The 17,045-nt window shown below is 35.7% G+C and overlaps 4 protein-coding genes across 6 annotated transcripts in view; 2 read left to right on the top strand and 2 right to left on the bottom strand.

The window, feature by feature from the left end:
- The first annotated feature begins 1,418 nt into the window (after positions 1-1,418).
- Positions 1,419-9,216, top strand: rnaseh2b (ribonuclease H2, subunit B). 3 transcript variants are annotated; one of them, XM_065251730.1, is made up of 12 exons: positions 1,419-1,492; positions 5,561-5,646; positions 6,032-6,103; positions 6,228-6,335; positions 6,489-6,565; positions 6,649-6,763; positions 6,869-6,933; positions 7,409-7,514; positions 8,218-8,299; positions 8,474-8,519; positions 8,783-8,860; positions 9,055-9,216. In XM_065251730.1, the coding sequence occupies exons 1-12, from the start codon at positions 1,434-1,436 to the stop codon at positions 9,157-9,159; spliced, it is 999 nt and encodes a 332-aa protein (XP_065107802.1). In that variant the 5' UTR covers positions 1,419-1,433; the 3' UTR covers positions 9,160-9,216. The 3 variants fall into 3 exon arrangements, with proteins under 3 accessions (XP_065107802.1, XP_065107803.1, XP_065107804.1); XM_065251731.2 differs by lacking the exon at positions 1,419-1,492 and adding an exon at positions 2,288-2,508; XM_065251732.2 differs by lacking the exon at positions 1,419-1,492 and adding an exon at positions 2,553-2,571.
- A 361-nt stretch (positions 9,217-9,577) lies between these two features.
- LOC135733303 (uncharacterized protein C13orf42) lies at positions 9,578-15,073 on the bottom strand. The gene is made up of 5 exons (XM_065251737.1): positions 15,008-15,073; positions 12,926-12,991; positions 12,324-12,847; positions 10,665-10,809; positions 9,578-10,518 (listed from the first exon to the last, which is right to left on the bottom strand). The coding sequence occupies exons 3-5, from the start codon at positions 12,726-12,728 to the stop codon at positions 10,256-10,258; spliced, it is 813 nt and encodes a 270-aa protein (XP_065107809.1). The 5' UTR covers positions 12,729-12,847; positions 12,926-12,991; positions 15,008-15,073; the 3' UTR covers positions 9,578-10,255.
- On the top strand, positions 13,983-16,920 carry LOC135733302 (TLR adapter interacting with SLC15A4 on the lysosome). The gene is made up of 2 exons (XM_065251736.2): positions 13,983-15,095; positions 15,380-16,920. Exon 2 carries the CDS (start codon positions 15,380-15,382, stop codon positions 16,199-16,201), a length of 822 nt encoding a protein of 273 aa, XP_065107808.1. The 5' UTR covers positions 13,983-15,095; the 3' UTR covers positions 16,202-16,920.
- The window catches only part of LOC135733292 (E3 ubiquitin-protein ligase TRIM35-like), a 27,412-nt gene continuing 26,422 nt past the window's right edge, over positions 16,056-17,045 (bottom strand). Inside the window, exon 7 of the mRNA XM_065251715.2 lies at positions 16,056-16,193. Within this exon, the coding sequence (XP_065107787.1) occupies positions 16,144-16,193 (50 nt within the window). The 3' untranslated portion in view covers positions 16,056-16,143. The remainder of the gene's footprint in view (positions 16,194-17,045) is intronic.

Raw genomic sequence — 17,045 nt, 5'->3', positions numbered from 1 at the left:
GGGATTTACTTCAATTGGGGGGAAACTGGCTTCGACACGCTCTGCTTTTTGCTATAAATGTTTTGTCATGTGGAGAATTTCAAATGAAAATAGCTATACTCTGCCTATTCAAATATTACACACAATGATAAATACTTTCTCTTTTGTAATTCACTTTGGAAAATTCACCGGCTATGAATAAATGTAAATGTAAATATACATACAGTTTTTTTAGCTATAATTGGCTGAAATAATTGTAAATATGTATTTCCCAATGCAGACACACCCACATAAACCATAAAAGCATTGATAAACAAAGACATAGGTATGATATTTCTATGTGATGTCCAAAACCAATACATGTATCAATAAGTCTATTAAAGTGTAACAAGACCTGTTTGTATTCAAAGATCAGATTCAATTGACAGGAAGTATGTGTTAGCAGTGTATGCTGAAAAATATGTACACCTCATCATGTGAAAATCTTTATGGCCAAATGTATGTATAGTGTATTTCATTTACCCATGTCTCTTATGTTTACTTTGTTTAGATATTTTTATCTTTTTGTATAACAATTGTCCATCTTACAGGCCTTTACTGATACATTTATAAAGTGCCTTTATTAGATCTATTTTCTGTGCCAACCATTGGTTAACCTCATCCCATTTTACATACCATTTTACAAATGAGTTTATTTTAATTTGTCAAAACATTGTTTTGTTCATACACCTGGACATTCTTGTTAATTCCAGTCCAACAACACTAAATTGCAAAAACATCTAAAATGAAGCATAGTGGCACTACAGTTGTTCTGTGTCTGTGACCTTGTTAACACTCTTATCTTTTCCTCGCACCATCACAATATGAAACTGTGTAAACATTTTAACAGTAGCCAATCAGAACCCAGAACAAAGTTATCACCAAGTTTGCCTTTTAAAATCAATACTCAGTTTATCTTTTCTTTGCATTCCGTCACCACCATGGCTATATGCCATTTATTAGAATTCTATGCACCTTTTCCTATACCCTACCACTGTCTTTGACTAACTTGACATGTAGCCTACTTGATTAATACACACATTTATTAAATGTAAAGTATTCAGTTACTCGTCTCAATGCTTTTGAATGTTTAATAAGCACGCCTTGTGTTTAGATCCGTAAGGTAAAGTAATAACAAAGCGCACTGCAGGCAAGCCCAGACTAGCGCGTCAAACGTCGCGGAAATCCCGCCTCAAAAGGCAGACCTCCGATGATGTAAGCCTTCCAAATATAGCGTGTTGCCGAAGCAACGGCACTTTGCTATTGGTGCATCTCCCAGTCAGTCATGACGTCAGAAGGCCAGTGTTATTATTGTAAACAGGGCGCTTACTTTCCACGGGCTCTCGGGTCCCGAGCCTATGCTACGCGTTTCTTTGTTCACTGGCTGAGAAGATCAACACGACAAAGGAGCATTCATGAAAACGCACTTTGCATGTTATGAACATTATGTAGTTTTATACGACAAAACTAATAGGTAGGCTAATTAGCTTACATTTTAAACAAGTAGTTTAATGCGATCCTCAAACAGGTTAGACATTACTACATGACACACAGAAACGTATCTCGAAGACACCCGGTAACTAAACAGTTGTTCATGTTTTGACAAGCATCGCGATTTAATACAGTGCTGTTAAATCTAAAATAAAGTTTTTTATTCACGAAACATTAGAATTTATTAGTTCGCTATACACTCTACAACAAGGACAGTCTAAAACTTTTCGACAATTACTTCGACGTCTGTTGCCACTCCTGCACCTAAGCTCGTGTCATCATTGTTTCAACAACAACATGATCTTAACTCATCTCAAAGTTTTTATGCTCTGCCAACCGAGCTCCAACACGACACCTTATAATCAAATATTTCGTGAAATAGTTATGTTTAAGTCTGAATGGCCCATTCATAGTGCGGAGACTGATCGGTACCTAAAAGTTCATATGAATGGCACTTACCCCAAGCGCAGGGAAAAATTGAGGATATTTATGAAGACATCACTTGACTCTATAGGGGGATGTTCTATATACTATTACCTCCTTAAACACGTTCATGCCCATTCGAATTAAAGTTTCAGCTTATTTACACTGCAGTTTCACAGGCTATCGAGGAAGTTCTTCTTTTGTTCCAGTATTTATATACACAGCGTCAAAGTTGCGCGTTGAGGAGGCGGAGCAGTAGTGCTGCGCGAAAAGGAGAAAAAAAGACAGCGCCAGCGCTCGACCTTAGACACTCAAGACTCAAACTCTACGACCCAGCCTCACAAAAACACAGGATCAGATTAGGTCACGTGCTGCAGAGCGGGGACCGAGTCCTGTGTCTCAACTGCAAACAATCCCAATTTCTAACGACACAACATAACACCGGTCGCAGCGCTCGCGCACTGCATAGCTTATGAGCGATGCTTTACCTTTAGCTTCTCCAGAGACGCCAAGTGCTTCATTATGATCACCTCAAGCGCAAGTTCAATCTCACGCATGGCAAAGTCCTTTTTTAATGTGAGACATTTGAGAAACTACCCAGCTCGAACATATTTTTTCTTCGTATTGAGTTGGGAAAAAGTAGGATAAGTATTATCTACAGTTCATACATTGAGTGCAATGGATAACTAATGAATCAAAGAATGCTTGTGCAAAGAAGTAAACCTAATTTTCATATATTTTTATAAAATTAGACCTACATCAGCTTATTTGAAAATCTTTGCTTTGTTTGAAAAGTTAAATAGAAATAACTCACTATGCAAATGTTTTGTACTTTTGGCGGATCTTTTGTTACGTCTGGTGTTTAACTGCATTTAAGAAGTCATCGAATGCTAATCTGCACTTGACTGAAGCGTCTGAAAGTTTGACAGTGCGTGGAAAGTTTTAATAATAGGCTATACTTATTACAATAATTTAAAAGTTGAAAAGATCTATATTAATGTAAATAGTAAATCCATACGCAGATAGTGCTATTTTTGTTTACGAATAATTATATTATTTCCTCTTATTTTGCAACAGCTGTGAGCTACATGCTTTGTTATTAAACACAAACTAAATTTGCTTTCGAAAGTTATGGAAACAGGCTAATCCAGCCGCTATAGTTAACTAATAACAAAAGGGGTGCGTATATGAAACAGTTGTTAAAAAGTTGGATATAACGGCATTTATTTTGAATGGCACGTAGCGTTAAAAAAAGTTAATTTGTAAGTTGGTCTATTTATAACAGGGAAAACATACGGCCTGTTGACACAGCTGAGGTGAGGTTTTCAGCATTTCTCAACATTTCCCAACTAGTATATCTACGTGGCTGTAGGTAATTTTAGATAGAGTAAAATATTAAACAGGTATCCAGCAAAATAACTTAATCTAATAAAATTCTAGTAATTTAAATGCAATGTAATACATACAGGATGTAGGATTTATGCCATTTTATCACTGATAACAAATATATGCGTTTCGTTAAGATGATGGTTCTTTATAAATCAAAGGTCTTGATAAAGTTCAATCCATTCCGTCATGACTATCGCCTCTGCTGATATTTTACAGCAATTTGAAAGTTGGTAAAAAGAAACAATTTCGGTAAAGTTTGACGCATTCAAATTGGATCTCTCTTATAAGAAAATAGCGCAATCCTCAATTTTAAGTTTGCGTCAAAACAAATAAAAAAGTAGCCTAACGAATTCACTCACTTATCTTATACATTTCTCCACCAAAAACGTCGCATGTACGAATGAGTAACGAATTTTTTCGTATACTTTAACTTACCTCTCAATTATCTTATTCGTTTAAAAATGTCAAAATTCATTTTTTTACAAACGTTTACCTGTATAAATAAATAAAACAATTGGCTCATTTGACTTTAAACCTGTTTTATATGCAAATACAATGTTTAAATAGAGTAGGCTACATTTGATAAAATGACAAACCTGCACAATGAATCCTGCAGTCAGTTTGTTATGACATAAAAATATTATTTTGACTGTAGGCTATTTTACACACAATTACAACATATACGTTTATTTTCGTTTCATGGTTCCCCAAAGTTTGTTGTCTCATGTTTTACATAAAAATTTAGAAATGTTACCTATAAGTTCAACTAACTATTAAATTTGTGTTTCTTATGAGATTAAAACTTAAACCCTCATTCGTATTAAATCCTAATTCGAAAACTCAAATAATATGTTATTTGTATGAACAAAATGTTATTCATAATGTCGCGCAATAATGTATCATCAATAATTAGAGATCAACGACACCTTTGGTGACCTGTAATGTGAATAAACAAGAAAAACTAGTTTCATAACACCTAAACCCAATTATTAATGGCCATTTCATTCAAAGTTTCTTAATCTAGGTAGTACTTACCTCTAAATTCTCTGATGTAGTTAATTCCCACATTAACATCTGTTGAGTGATGAGTGATATTAGCCAATTCTCAATGCTCAGGAATTTGATCCTATTTACCGATGTGCAATGATTACATGTTTGGATAACATCTGCTTCTGCTTGAAAACTGTTAGTGTCCGTAAAAAGTGTCAAACTTTAACCAAACTCATTTAAAATGTTCATTCGCTTTAGCTTTCCATCAATGTTGTGGGACCATGTTTGTGCAAGCAGCGTTTGTGCGTTTGCCTAATTTTGCATTTGTGTGGGAGGAGGAATGGCTCAGATGCAAAATAAGATTGGTTACTCTCATCTACTTCATAGGTCGTGGACTGCCTATGAAAGGAAAAATTGAGAGGGATTTAGGCTACTTATTTGGTCATGTTGATATTAACAGAATAAGAGCAGTCTATCTTTTTTTACCAGGTAATGTTAAAGAACAGGTAATGAACCAACAGTCAATGCGCAATCATTTAATGCCACGGATGAGTACTATCAATGTTGCCTATTAATCAATTCATTTTTAAGACATTGGCTCCCTCTAGCGGGAATTGATAGAAGACTCAATGATTTTTGACTGTTGATGAGTTTAGTTAACTGTAGAATATTTTTTTGCTGAAACTATTAATTCTTAACTATTAAAAGCACGATCTATTTATTATGATATATGCATATATCGTGCAAGTTATGGTTTATGCATATTTATATAGATATATGATTTACAATGGTGATACACTAACAAATTACAGTGACTGTATATTGATAAGTGACATGATATGTTGACTTTTAATATAAATATGTTATTATAAAAACTTACTGCGAAATAATATAAAGACATTGAGGAAGATGCTCCAAATCGAACAACTGACCAATCCGCGCCTTTATGGGACTTAAGCAGAATGTACCATTTTGAGGGGTGGCTTCAGGAGCTATTTCAAATGATGTGCTATTAACAAAATCTATCTGAAGAAATTCTGGTTCAATTTTAATTCAATTTAAATTATTAAGAAGAGATGTTTAATTTTAAAACGTTATTTAAAAAATAAATATCGGAATACATATTCACTTTGTTGTTTCTCACCCCTCTGTGTACTGTAAACAAACTTTTACCGCCATTTTTTCTGGAGGTTGGACCTTACCACTTTTGCGCTATTAGATTATTCAGTTCGTACTGTTGTTGTTATAGTTTAACGTGTGAACTACTTGACATGACTACTAAGAAGAAACGCTCACCACACACCAGTAGCGATAGCTGGGTTGTCATTGCTCCAGGTACTCTGTCTAAAGTTTACGGTGCTGCATGCTACACATATGGGCTTGCAGAAAAGATGTATGCACGTGCAGATTACTCTCGTGAATAGACGTTGATAATTTATTGTCTCATGTTACAGTGACGTAATTAACGGTCTTGTAATGGTCCCTCAACTGTGGTTTTTGTATTAAAACCATAGCAAATACTAATTTACTCACTACAGTAACCATAGTTACTTGACCAATACAATTTTGTTGTGAAACCTGTTATGCTAAAGTTACCACACATTTATAAAAGTTTGGTTTCCTAAGGGATCATGGCTTAATTCCTTTTATATTGCCAGATGTTTGTTGTATTTATCAGTTATGCAAGTTAGATATTGTCATGATGTTTTGTCTCTTTCAGATTCAGTGTTGCACAGTGACAGTAAAGAAGACGGTGATCCATCCTTCATCAAACTTCGAAATCCTGCTACAGGTAGCTCAACCTGCTACAGTACCAATTTCATCAGTCTAACTTACAGTTCTGTTATACTACAAAACCAGTAAATATTTCCACACAAACTAAAATGCATCTGTGCTTTCATTCTGTCTGAGAGCAGAAAGTTCATCATTGTACCTTTTTGGCCATGGTGATAGCAGTGTTTATGAGGTTAAGGCCTTTACTGAGGAATTTCGCTCTTGGTTTATCGGACAGACAGTCCAAAGAGGTAAGTTTACATACATCAAGTAAACTACATATTTCACAAACATGAATAAGTTTACTTTTCCAACGTTTTGCTGCATGAATTTTTGATGGTCAGGTGATTTGCAGTTTTTTTTCTTGTATCGCAGTTTAACAATTCTTATTCTCGTATTTGCAGATGGTAGACTGCTGTATGTGACTCCCATTGATCCTTTATTTCTGCTGTTGCCATATATTAAGAGTACTGCCACTGAGGTAAACAAATAATTCAAATATATAAAACAAAAGCATGTTCTATCATTTGACCTTTGTGAGTAATGTGAGCTCTCTAATCATAGGGAAAGTTCCAGCCAGTAAAACAGATGGTGATGGATGAAGATTACCCTGGATGCACCCGGCTTCTGCAATGCAAACAGGGATTGGACTCCATTCATCATGTGACAGATGAAAAAGGTGCGTCTGTGAGTTTGAAGGCATATAGAAAACAAAATAATTTACAACTAGAGTGTTGTGTGCACATTTCCCACCCAAAATTTGAAGATAAATCTTATTTTTCAGAGGTTGGCAGTATGAAGTTTCACAGATATAACCAGGAGAAGACATTAGATTGGCTTAAGAAAAAGGTTCATATACTACATGCTTTTTTACCTTGATGTCAAGCAAATAAACTTCAGGGGCGGTTTCCTGGATGAAGCTATCCTTGTCCCAGACTAAAATGCATGTTTACGCTGTCTTAATTTAAAATCATCTTGCCCTGACATATCTTAACATATATCAGTGCCATTGTTTTGTCTCAATATGCATACCAGTAATGTTTTTGTAAGGTATGTTTGTAAAAGTACTTTAATGTCCTAATATAACTGATGCTTCATCCTGGATTAATCTAAACCCTATCTGGGAAACTGCTCCTTAGTGTATATTGATATTTTTTTAAATGACACTAAAACAAAAATATAATAATTTCAAGAAATTGTTTTTTGCCATAGTCTTGCACAGTACTATATTTAAATTTTGTGCACAACCAGTAATTGTTAACTTGTTTGAAATGAGTATTTTGAGTCTACATGTATTTGAAATATATTCTGATATTTTTCTCAGGTTCAAAAGACAGTAAACGTGCTCAAAAAGAGCAATATATCTGTAGGTGGAGGAGTAAAATCCAGCACATTTGTGAGAGTCAAACAAGAAGCAGATGCTACAGAAGGTAAAAGAGAGTAAACACGTCAAGGATGGGTCCAAATACAAGAGTATGGGAAAGCAGGGGCGAAAGTACACAAGTGTGGTCTATCAATACCAGGTGGAATAAAAAAAGTAAAACGACTTCTGTATAATTTCACTTTAAACATGAGTAGTGAATTGTTACTTTCGACACCACCTGCAGGGATGAAAGTAACACACAGGTGGATCAAAAGTAACACAACAAAACAAGATTGATTTTTGTGTTACACGTGTTTTTGTTAAATATACATGACCATGACCTCGTTCATATGTAGATGCAAACATATTTTGTAATTTATCTTTGGGTTAGAGCACTAAATAACCTGTAGATTGATCAGTACTTTAACACATGAAACAAGAAACACAACGCGTTATAAGAAAAAATGACCACTTTTGGAATTTACTTATCATGGTTGAAAACACCTTTCTAGATCTATGCGTAAATGAAATGAGTAAATAACGTGATATTTGTCAAATCTGTCAAGGGTTTGTTTGCTAAAGATGCTGTCATATTTTGGGATGCAAATGTTATCATGGCTCGAGAAAATCGCTTTCTTACTTTCGTCCCATGTTACGTTTGCCCTGGTTCTCCCCTACTTGAAAGTGACTGTAATGATGGATGATGAAAATACAATAAATACATTATGTGTATATGGAGTATTTGCTAATGAGATGAGTTTTCATTTCAGAGGACTACTTGCGTTATGCACATGGTCTCGTATCAGAATACATCAGTGAAGACTTGAGTAAAGATCTCCTTAGGCATCTGCAGTAAGTACACATATTAAACATAAGATAGCTTTCATACAATAATCACAAATGTACCAGAGATTGTCATACCTTAAATTGTCACTACTGTCAGTTTAGTCAGCCGTGGCTGGCATGTCTACAGCTATGTGTTTCAACCTTTACATGGATATAATTTTTTTTTGTCTCTCTTAAAAGATTACCAGAGATATCCAGCCCCAAAGAGACAGAGCCTCCTTCTAAGGTAACTCTTGCCTTGGGTATCTGAATGTAACAATCATGCTTAAATGTAAATGGTGCCTGACTTAGCTTTACTTGATTTATGCCTTTGTCATAGGCACTTTTCATTGTCTCATGCTTTGCTTTCTCATTTTTTCCTTCTCTTTAACTCAAAAAACAAAAATTAGCCTAATAGAGAGGTAACCGATAGTTTAGCTGTTAACCTACATGTCAGAGATGAGTTGGTGGGCTTCATGATTATTATCAATGCTGTTTTGGATTTAACAGAAACGAAAACTGTCAGATAAACCAGTAGAGGCTGGAGAAGACTACACCAAGTTCAACAGTGCCGACTTTGCCCGAAAAGTAAGTTAGAAGCAAAGACACAGTGCTGATGGGATTAATGAAAGAAACGCACTGTTCATGCTTCTGGCTGTCTGTTTCTATCTGCCTTAATCAAAAATGTGCATGCTTCAAGTATTGTCAGTTGTGAAATTAGTATTTCATGGTAATGAGTTTTACTTATTATAATCAATCAAATGTGGTCCATGTTGTCTCAGCCTCCGAAGAAGATGACTGCAGCTCAGAAGAGTCTTGCCAAGGTTGATAAAACTGGCATGAAGACCATGGCAGCATTCTTCAAAGTCAAACAAGAGAAAAAATGAGTGAGTGTGCAGATGAGTGCATGTGCTTTTTGCTAATAAAGTTATTAAAAAGTTAAAGATATTATCCTGTTTTATTTACTGCTCCATGTGCTCTTGGTGTAATTTGCCATACAAAACATCAAATTTCATTTATACGTGTAGAAGATTAGCATAACCTCAGCTTTATGTAACGGTAATTACTGTTTTATGTATATATTTAAGAAAGTTCATTGCACCTGGCTTGGTGTCGTGCATTTGAGGTTTGGTTTGTTATTTTTATGGGGGTTTTATGATCTGAAAGGGTAATACCTGATTCCTATTTTCTTATTCAGAAAAGAAACCAGATTGATAGCTTTAAAAATAAAAAACAAGCCTTTAGTTCCTCTTTTAAATTTTAATGTAAAAAAACATCTAGCACACAAGACTGAATACTCTCCTTTTAAAAATAAATGCAGATCATTCATAAACATTATTGTATAAAGCTTTTATCCGAGGCACTTTAAATACCACTTTAATAGGTGTTTTGTAAGAAAGCATAGCCACAGCAAGCTGATCCAAAATTTTACTCTACAGAAAATGTACGTCTGTGCATCAGAAATAACAAATGTAAAGTTTCTTTCGTTCCTTGCTACAGTTGCCTTTGGCTTTGCTCACTGTGTGTCTAAAGACTAAAACAGACATTAAAGGAAGACTAAAGAAAAAACTGTAGGAAGTTTAACTTGACATGGACTCTTCCATATGGTTTTCTGCATTGAAGCTGAATTAAAACAGCATTTTGAGAAATGCTATACGAATGAGTCCTTTAATTTGTGCTAAGGAAATTAAAGTTTCCAAGCCTGCAAGGAATCGGTGCAATGTGGTTATGCTCTGGTGATGCCTTTTAAAGTTGGTTACTGAGAGCTACAGAGAAAGAAACTGATCTGATGGATAATTTATGAAGCTGTGGCAGTGAGTAAGCTTTGAAAGACTAAAATTACATCACTTCTTACATCTCTGTTTCACAATAGCTTTGCATAATTTTGTTGTATATTCACTTTACCCAGGCTTCCTTTAATTGGTCCAGAGTTTTTATTGTCCTTTGGGCACTAAAATTAATATATAAGTCCCTCCAGTGCGGTTACTTAAGCTGGGAGTCTTTCTTTTTCAATTTGGGTTTGAACCGCAACGTCTGAAAAGCACTCTCTACCACTTTGGGCAGGTGGATAGGATTTCGTTGCAAGCGTCTCCTACTGCTTGTGCTCCCCATGTCTCCCTTCTGCTGGGCTGCTTGGCCAGGGTTGATAGCTGAAGACTTGGGCTGTGACTCTGTCATAGAGATTCGACGAGGGTCTCGAAGCATCCAGTTAGAGTGAAGGTCATGCTCACTGGTACTGGTTGCCACTAAAGAGAAATTTAAAAGGGGTGCAAAAGAAATGGGCATGAAACAATGTAAAAAATAATGAAGGCTTAAACCATGAAGTAAAGAAGAGCTTTTTACACCACCAAATATTGCCATTTGAATGTTGAAGGATTAGCTCCAAACTTGCCTATAAAGTCCACATCTGCATGTCCAGTGTCTATGTGGGGTTTTCGTTGGGGCTCTGGATCACAGCTTGCAATTATTGCATCAAAGAACTGAAGCGTGTCTTCTTCATTCGGAATTGGTGGAGCAGAAGGTTCAGGCCGTGAAAACTTGGATAAAAAATATGTTATTTGTATTTCTGGTTTGTGCACAATTTCCTTCAACATTTTAGTATTCCATAAGTAAACTTTAGATCAATTTAAACCATTGTACATTATTACTAATGTAGATGAGTTCACATGACCTAAAGGCCATCTTTTGTCAAAATTAATAAAAAGTACTTACATTTCTGCATTTGTCAGATGCTTTTATCCAAAGAGACTTATTGTACATTTAGACTACTGTATACATTTGATTTTGTATGAGTGTTCCCATGGGACTACTAATGCAATGCTCTACAAATTGAGCTACAGTAACACCGCTAATAACAGCATGCAATCGTGATACTGTCAACTTACAAGTTGTTTCATCCCATGTTTAGGTAAAGTATGGACAAACTCAATCGTTGGAAAAATTTACACAGCAATGTGTTTAAACAACCAATCTAAACCCAATGGTTGGGTAAAATATGGGGAAACCAGCATTTATTAGTGTGTACCAGCTGAGTTAAAGGAATGGTAATCAACTTACAAAACAATTTAACCAATATTCCAAAATAAATAAATACATAAATTGCCTTCACTGTAATAGGGTGATATTTTAATTGCAGGTAAACTACATTTGGTGTCTAAAGTCATTGGGTCTCATTCACTAAGCATGCGTATGCACAAATTTGTTCGTAAAATGTGCGTACGGACTTTTTATCGTACAAATCACGATTCAACAAAAACTTTCATACTAAAATTTATTTTAAATGTATGCAAAAACTTAAGAACAACTCAGACCACATGTACACAATAATCACGAACAAGGAAAAAATATATAAAATATATAACACAGATATATATTATAGGGTTCTTTTTCATTGTTCATGATTATTGCGCATGTGGTCTAAGCTATTCTTACGTTTTTGCAAAAATTTAGAACAAATTTTAGTACAAAAGTTTTTGTTGATTCATGATTTGTTAGTTAAAACGTCCGAACACACATTTCAAGAACAAATTTGTGCGTACATGCTTAGTGACCCATTATTTTTTTGCTTTTCAAGTGGTTATATTTATAATTATTTTAATCATTTGGTAATCATTGTTGTGGATTACAAGATGTCACAGGCCATAACAATATATTATTTTCAGTAAAAAGTGTCTTCTGTAGCTCAAAAAAATCATGATTTCCTGTTGTACAAATTAGTCAGTGTCAATTCTGTTACTGTCAAGCTCTGTTAACAATGCAGAGTAACAGTGTTGACAGTATGTCCCTTCCTGTGTCCCCATAAACCATGGTTATTATAGCATAGTAAACATGTCATTATACACTATTCATGTCCCCGTAAACCACATATGCCAAACCCCCCCCCCCCACACACACACACACACACAAATTAAAAATATAACTTTTTGAAAAAAGCATAAAATAAATAATAAGAATGACTTTGGACACCAAATGTACCTGCAATTATATACTCACACGAAAGATAATTGGCAAAGTTGATTAGCAAGCAAATTATCGATCAGTTTCATCTCACCTGTGCTGTTTTTTGTCGCGGTCGAGGTGGCTGTGGCGCGGGCTTCTTGCGGGACGCGCTCTCTTTACGTTCCCCATGATTCAGGTCGTTGATGCTTTTGGTGTATTGACGCCTGAGCGCTACCAGCTCCTGTAAGTACTCTAAACAGTTCTGGTTCTGGGAATAGAGCCACACTCGGTCCTCTCGGCTCTGGTAATAATAAAGGGCCATACTGGACTCAACACTCACGGCGCTCATGCTTCGCTTCAGCGTCGAGTCTCGATTGCTTTCCCCGACCACGAGCATCGACGTGCTGCGCACCAACTTTACAGTGCACGCGCTGTGGTAGTCATCTTTGTTCCTGAACCCGTCCCGTGAGCGATGCCCATGGTTTGGACGAAAAGCTGCGTTGATTTTCTTAAACATTACAGTCGAGGCTTAGTGGTTAAATATTACAACTGAAAACTGATAGGAGGTAGGTTTAAACTCCATTAGGGCTTCTAACACCATTGTGCCTTCGATCAAGACATGCTGCTCATCAGCAGCTAAAAAGAAACGAATAACATTTTATAAAAAATTGTTTTTGTTACTTCATATGTCCATAGACTCTGTAAACAACTTACTTCTTATCTTATTTAAGACCGTTGGCTGCTCTTGTCCATGGTGCTGAACTCCTCTATTGAGATAACCTGGTTAAAGACAGTATTATAGGAGATGATCATTTCTTATCCGTAAAACAGAAGTCATGGTAGGTTTCTGAGTCAGCCATAGCAACGGCAGGCTGGTAATCCTATGCCAAAAATAAATAATTAACCAACCTAGACATATTAAACTACACACATCTAAGTAATGATTATAGTTACAATGCAAAAATAACTTGAATGCAATTTTATTTTTATCTTTTTGACTTTGAAGGTTTTTGTGCATATTCCGAAACTAACTTTTTTGATTAGGTGAAAGATGACAATTCGCTATTTATTTTCTTTATTGTTTGCCAAAATACTGTAGTCACAAATAAAAAACAAGAGTTTAAAAGTGATAACAAATATAGCAAAATAATCATATTTAACAAATGAGTCAGACACATGAGCTGATGCCACTGGGACACTTAAAGTTTCTAGTGGGGTATTGGGTGGACTCTGGGAGGGACGTGGTCTTCAGTCTCAACAAAAGCAGAAGCACACAAATAAATTTATTGCTTCATTTTTCTTCTGTAGATTACTTATCATTTAAAACTAATAATAATCTAGCATAAATTTCTACCTTCCCCAATTTTATGTCTTTAAGACTTCTATGTGTAGACTCTCTTAATCATAACATAACATTATGCATTTGGCAAAGATTTTATCCAGTGCATTTAAAGTATGCATTGTTTCCACAATGTGTATTCCCTGGTAACTGTTCTAACCAATAAGAATCAAATTTCGTTTTCCTTTTTTCAAAGTGGCTATGAAATCTGATAATTTGGAGCCTGCAGGTGCAAATAGCATATTAAAGGAAATGTAATTCATAAAGAAACACTTTCTGTAGTGAAACTGCAAAATATATTCTTGCTTTTACAAGGCAAACAGCTGTGAAGTAGAAAAATGAAGAGAAACTGAGCAATACAAATAGTGACTAAATGCCCACAACAGGACTATTGTTATATTTTTATTCACATTTTCATTATTATTTCAGTATGCACTGTTAACATACATTTCATGGTACTACTTAAATTTCTCTATGCATGTTATATTCCAGGATTACTTTTGCGTTACTTTTTCTTGGCTGAGGCTTGATCTCTTTCAGACCTTGCATAACCTTTCTTTCATCACAAAAATGTCGAGCTCTGGCCTGCCATCTCAGTTTTTGACTCAAACTGTTCCCACACAGGTGTGTACGCATAGAGTGCATAATGTGACTATGTTTAGTTTAATTCGGTACATATATTTTTTCAACTAAAAAGTAACTTGCATTACTTTTTTGAATAAGTTACTCAAATATTAATGTGTACATTTAAAAAGTAATGGATTACTTTACTTGTTACTTCAGAAAAGAAATATTATTACTTTATGCACGTTACTTGTAATGCGTTACCCCCAACACTGCCTGTCATCAATCCTATTCCTTGACTTAATGTCCTATAGGCAGCCTTAAGAAAATGAATTACCAGTAGGTAAATACATTACAATTTTTATTTGAGGACTATAACATTTGCAATAATATACCAAACATTCTATTCTTTATATTTAGAAATTTAATCCCTCAATAACATTAAGCTGCTTTGAGACAATACAACATGGTAAAATAGCACTATATAAATGTGATATTTAAATACTTCCATTAGGGAAATTACCCATAACTACATGCTTGCTTAGAAAGAAAACCAAGGGGAAACAAGAAAAGGTGGTGTGTGTGCTCCCGTGAGATAGAAATAATGTGGGTATTTTCCAACGGTCACACAGGTGTCACACAGAGTCTTGCGGGTTATGCATGATAATAATAAATAGTACAATAAAACAGTTTTAAGCTGTGCAACTGCCTGTATTTATTAGGATGAATACGACAAGCTTGGTTTACCGAACCAAGAAGGATTGTTTCACTCAAAAATTCACAAATAAAATTTACACAGAAAATCTCATTGTACTTAATGCTTTCACTTCCTCTTTCAGTAAAGCATAAAAGTGAGGAACAGTTTTCACTTTTAATGAAACAAAACTACTTACAGGAGTGATTGCATGCTGCAGACATAACTGCACAGAACAAGAGGTGAAGCCTTACTCAGCGTCCAAAGATTCTTCACTGGAAAGAAAGGTAAGCTTTGGTGAAATTTAAGGATTTCTGCAGCCAATCAATTAAGTTACCTTTTCTAACTCTTACAATAACAATTCTTATAGATACATACTGCTTAAATGTATAACTTGTATGGACTGTAAACCACTTAGAAGTACCTGCCAAATGCATAAATGTAAGTTTAAAAGAAAAATTATTCAGTTTGTATGTTTTAGAGGTTGTGGGTGGTCTAAGCATTTATTTTATTACATTTAGCTAAACATGTATTATGCTCTAAACTTTAACTTCTCTTTGTATACCTGAAGATGCTGTGTGAAAGTAAGCTGTGGTGTTTGACATATGAGTCTCGATCTGAATGTGCAAGTCTTCCATCATCTTGCACAGTTCCACCATCATCACCTCCCCTAAGTAATCACCTCTCAGCCCAAATCCTAGTCCACACATCTGTAGATGGACACGCCGAAACAACCTCGACCAAGTCGCAGCAAAGCAATGTCCATTCATCCTCCATAGACCCATCTGCAATAAGGCAGCTCTCCCCAGTTATGGATATCCCCAGGCAGACAGATTCACCAGAATCAGAGGCATTTCTGGTGCCTTCCAGCTGCCACAGCATCTGTCAACACTACAGTGATTTACACATTGCTGGTGGCCAAGTGATGCCTCTCAGCCCTGGTCCAAGCGACGCACAGGGAGACCACAGTCAGGCCCCACAAACTGGTCCTTTCCTTCTTTCTGGAGATGTTCCTACCCCATCACTGCTCCCTCCATTGGTCCATAAATACAGAAATTCAAGGCGCTGGAGGGACGAGAGTGCCCGTTCCTCTCTTATGCAGCTCGGTCGCCCTCTTTCTAACTCGCAGCTTAATAGCTACCTGGAACAGCAGCTCCTGGAGCTGTACAGGCAGTACCTGACCGAGGGACCCGCAGGGATGAGGCCGGTTATGGCCTCTGAGCTTCTGCAGACCAGCCTGGACCAGATGACCCTTCAACTGAGCCGAGAGCAGAACATGGAGACAGCACGGGCCAAAGACATGTTGCTCAGCTGCCTGTTGAAAGTCACCAGCAGTTACCAGTCCAGTGAGATCAGCACACCTTTACTGCAGATCTCTACTGAAACTAAGTGAGACAGATGACAGGCAGATGTGGGAAAAAAACATTAAAAGAAATTTTGGTAAAGAAAGAAATGTTGTTGCATATTTTTTCAGTGTTGTATCTTGTAAATCTGTAAATTTGCGGAATAGTAACAATTGTGACTGGGGAGTGCTGACAGATTTTTTTATAACATTATAAATACCAAATGAATAATCTAGTTCTCACCTGCAAGAATAAAACCTCTCCAGTTTTTATCTCCTAGTCAAATTTCTCAAACTCTTCCTAAATTCACCTCTTTGTTCATTTAGCCAGAACTTAAAACAAAAGACATTTTGTACCAAATTCTAATAAAATATACAAAAAATTCCACACTTCTTCTTGGTACCACTTCTGGACCACTTTATCCTGTTCCCCATATTTATTTACAGATAGCCTGAAATCATGGCATGCTGCTATATTTTGAATTGACCACTAATTTGAATTAAGACTAATAAAGCTCACAATGGTGAATAGTTAAAGGGATAGTTCACCCAAAAATAAAAAAATCTGTCATCATTAACTCATTCTCATGTTGTTCTAAACCTGTATGAATTTCTTTTTGTTGCTGCACACAAAATATGATATTTTGAGAAATGATGGTAAACACACAGCATATAGTGTCCATTGACTTCCATAGTAGGAAAAAAATAGTTTGGAAGTATTGTGATAAATGATGAAGAAAATATTTTGATAAATGATGGTAAGCACACAGTTGACAGTACCCATTGAATTCCATCATATTTTTTTATTCCTACTATGGAAGTCAATGGACACTATATGCTGTGTGTTTACCATATCTTTTTTGTGTTTATCAGAAAAAAGAAATTCATAAAGGTT

Source organism: Paramisgurnus dabryanus, chromosome 15 (genome assembly GCF_030506205.2).
Source record: "Paramisgurnus dabryanus chromosome 15, PD_genome_1.1, whole genome shotgun sequence".
Lineage (NCBI taxonomy): Eukaryota > Metazoa > Chordata > Actinopteri > Cypriniformes > Cobitidae > Paramisgurnus > Paramisgurnus dabryanus.
The sequence above is the reverse complement of the archived record's forward strand: the minus strand, read 5'-3'. Positions and strand labels throughout refer to the sequence as shown.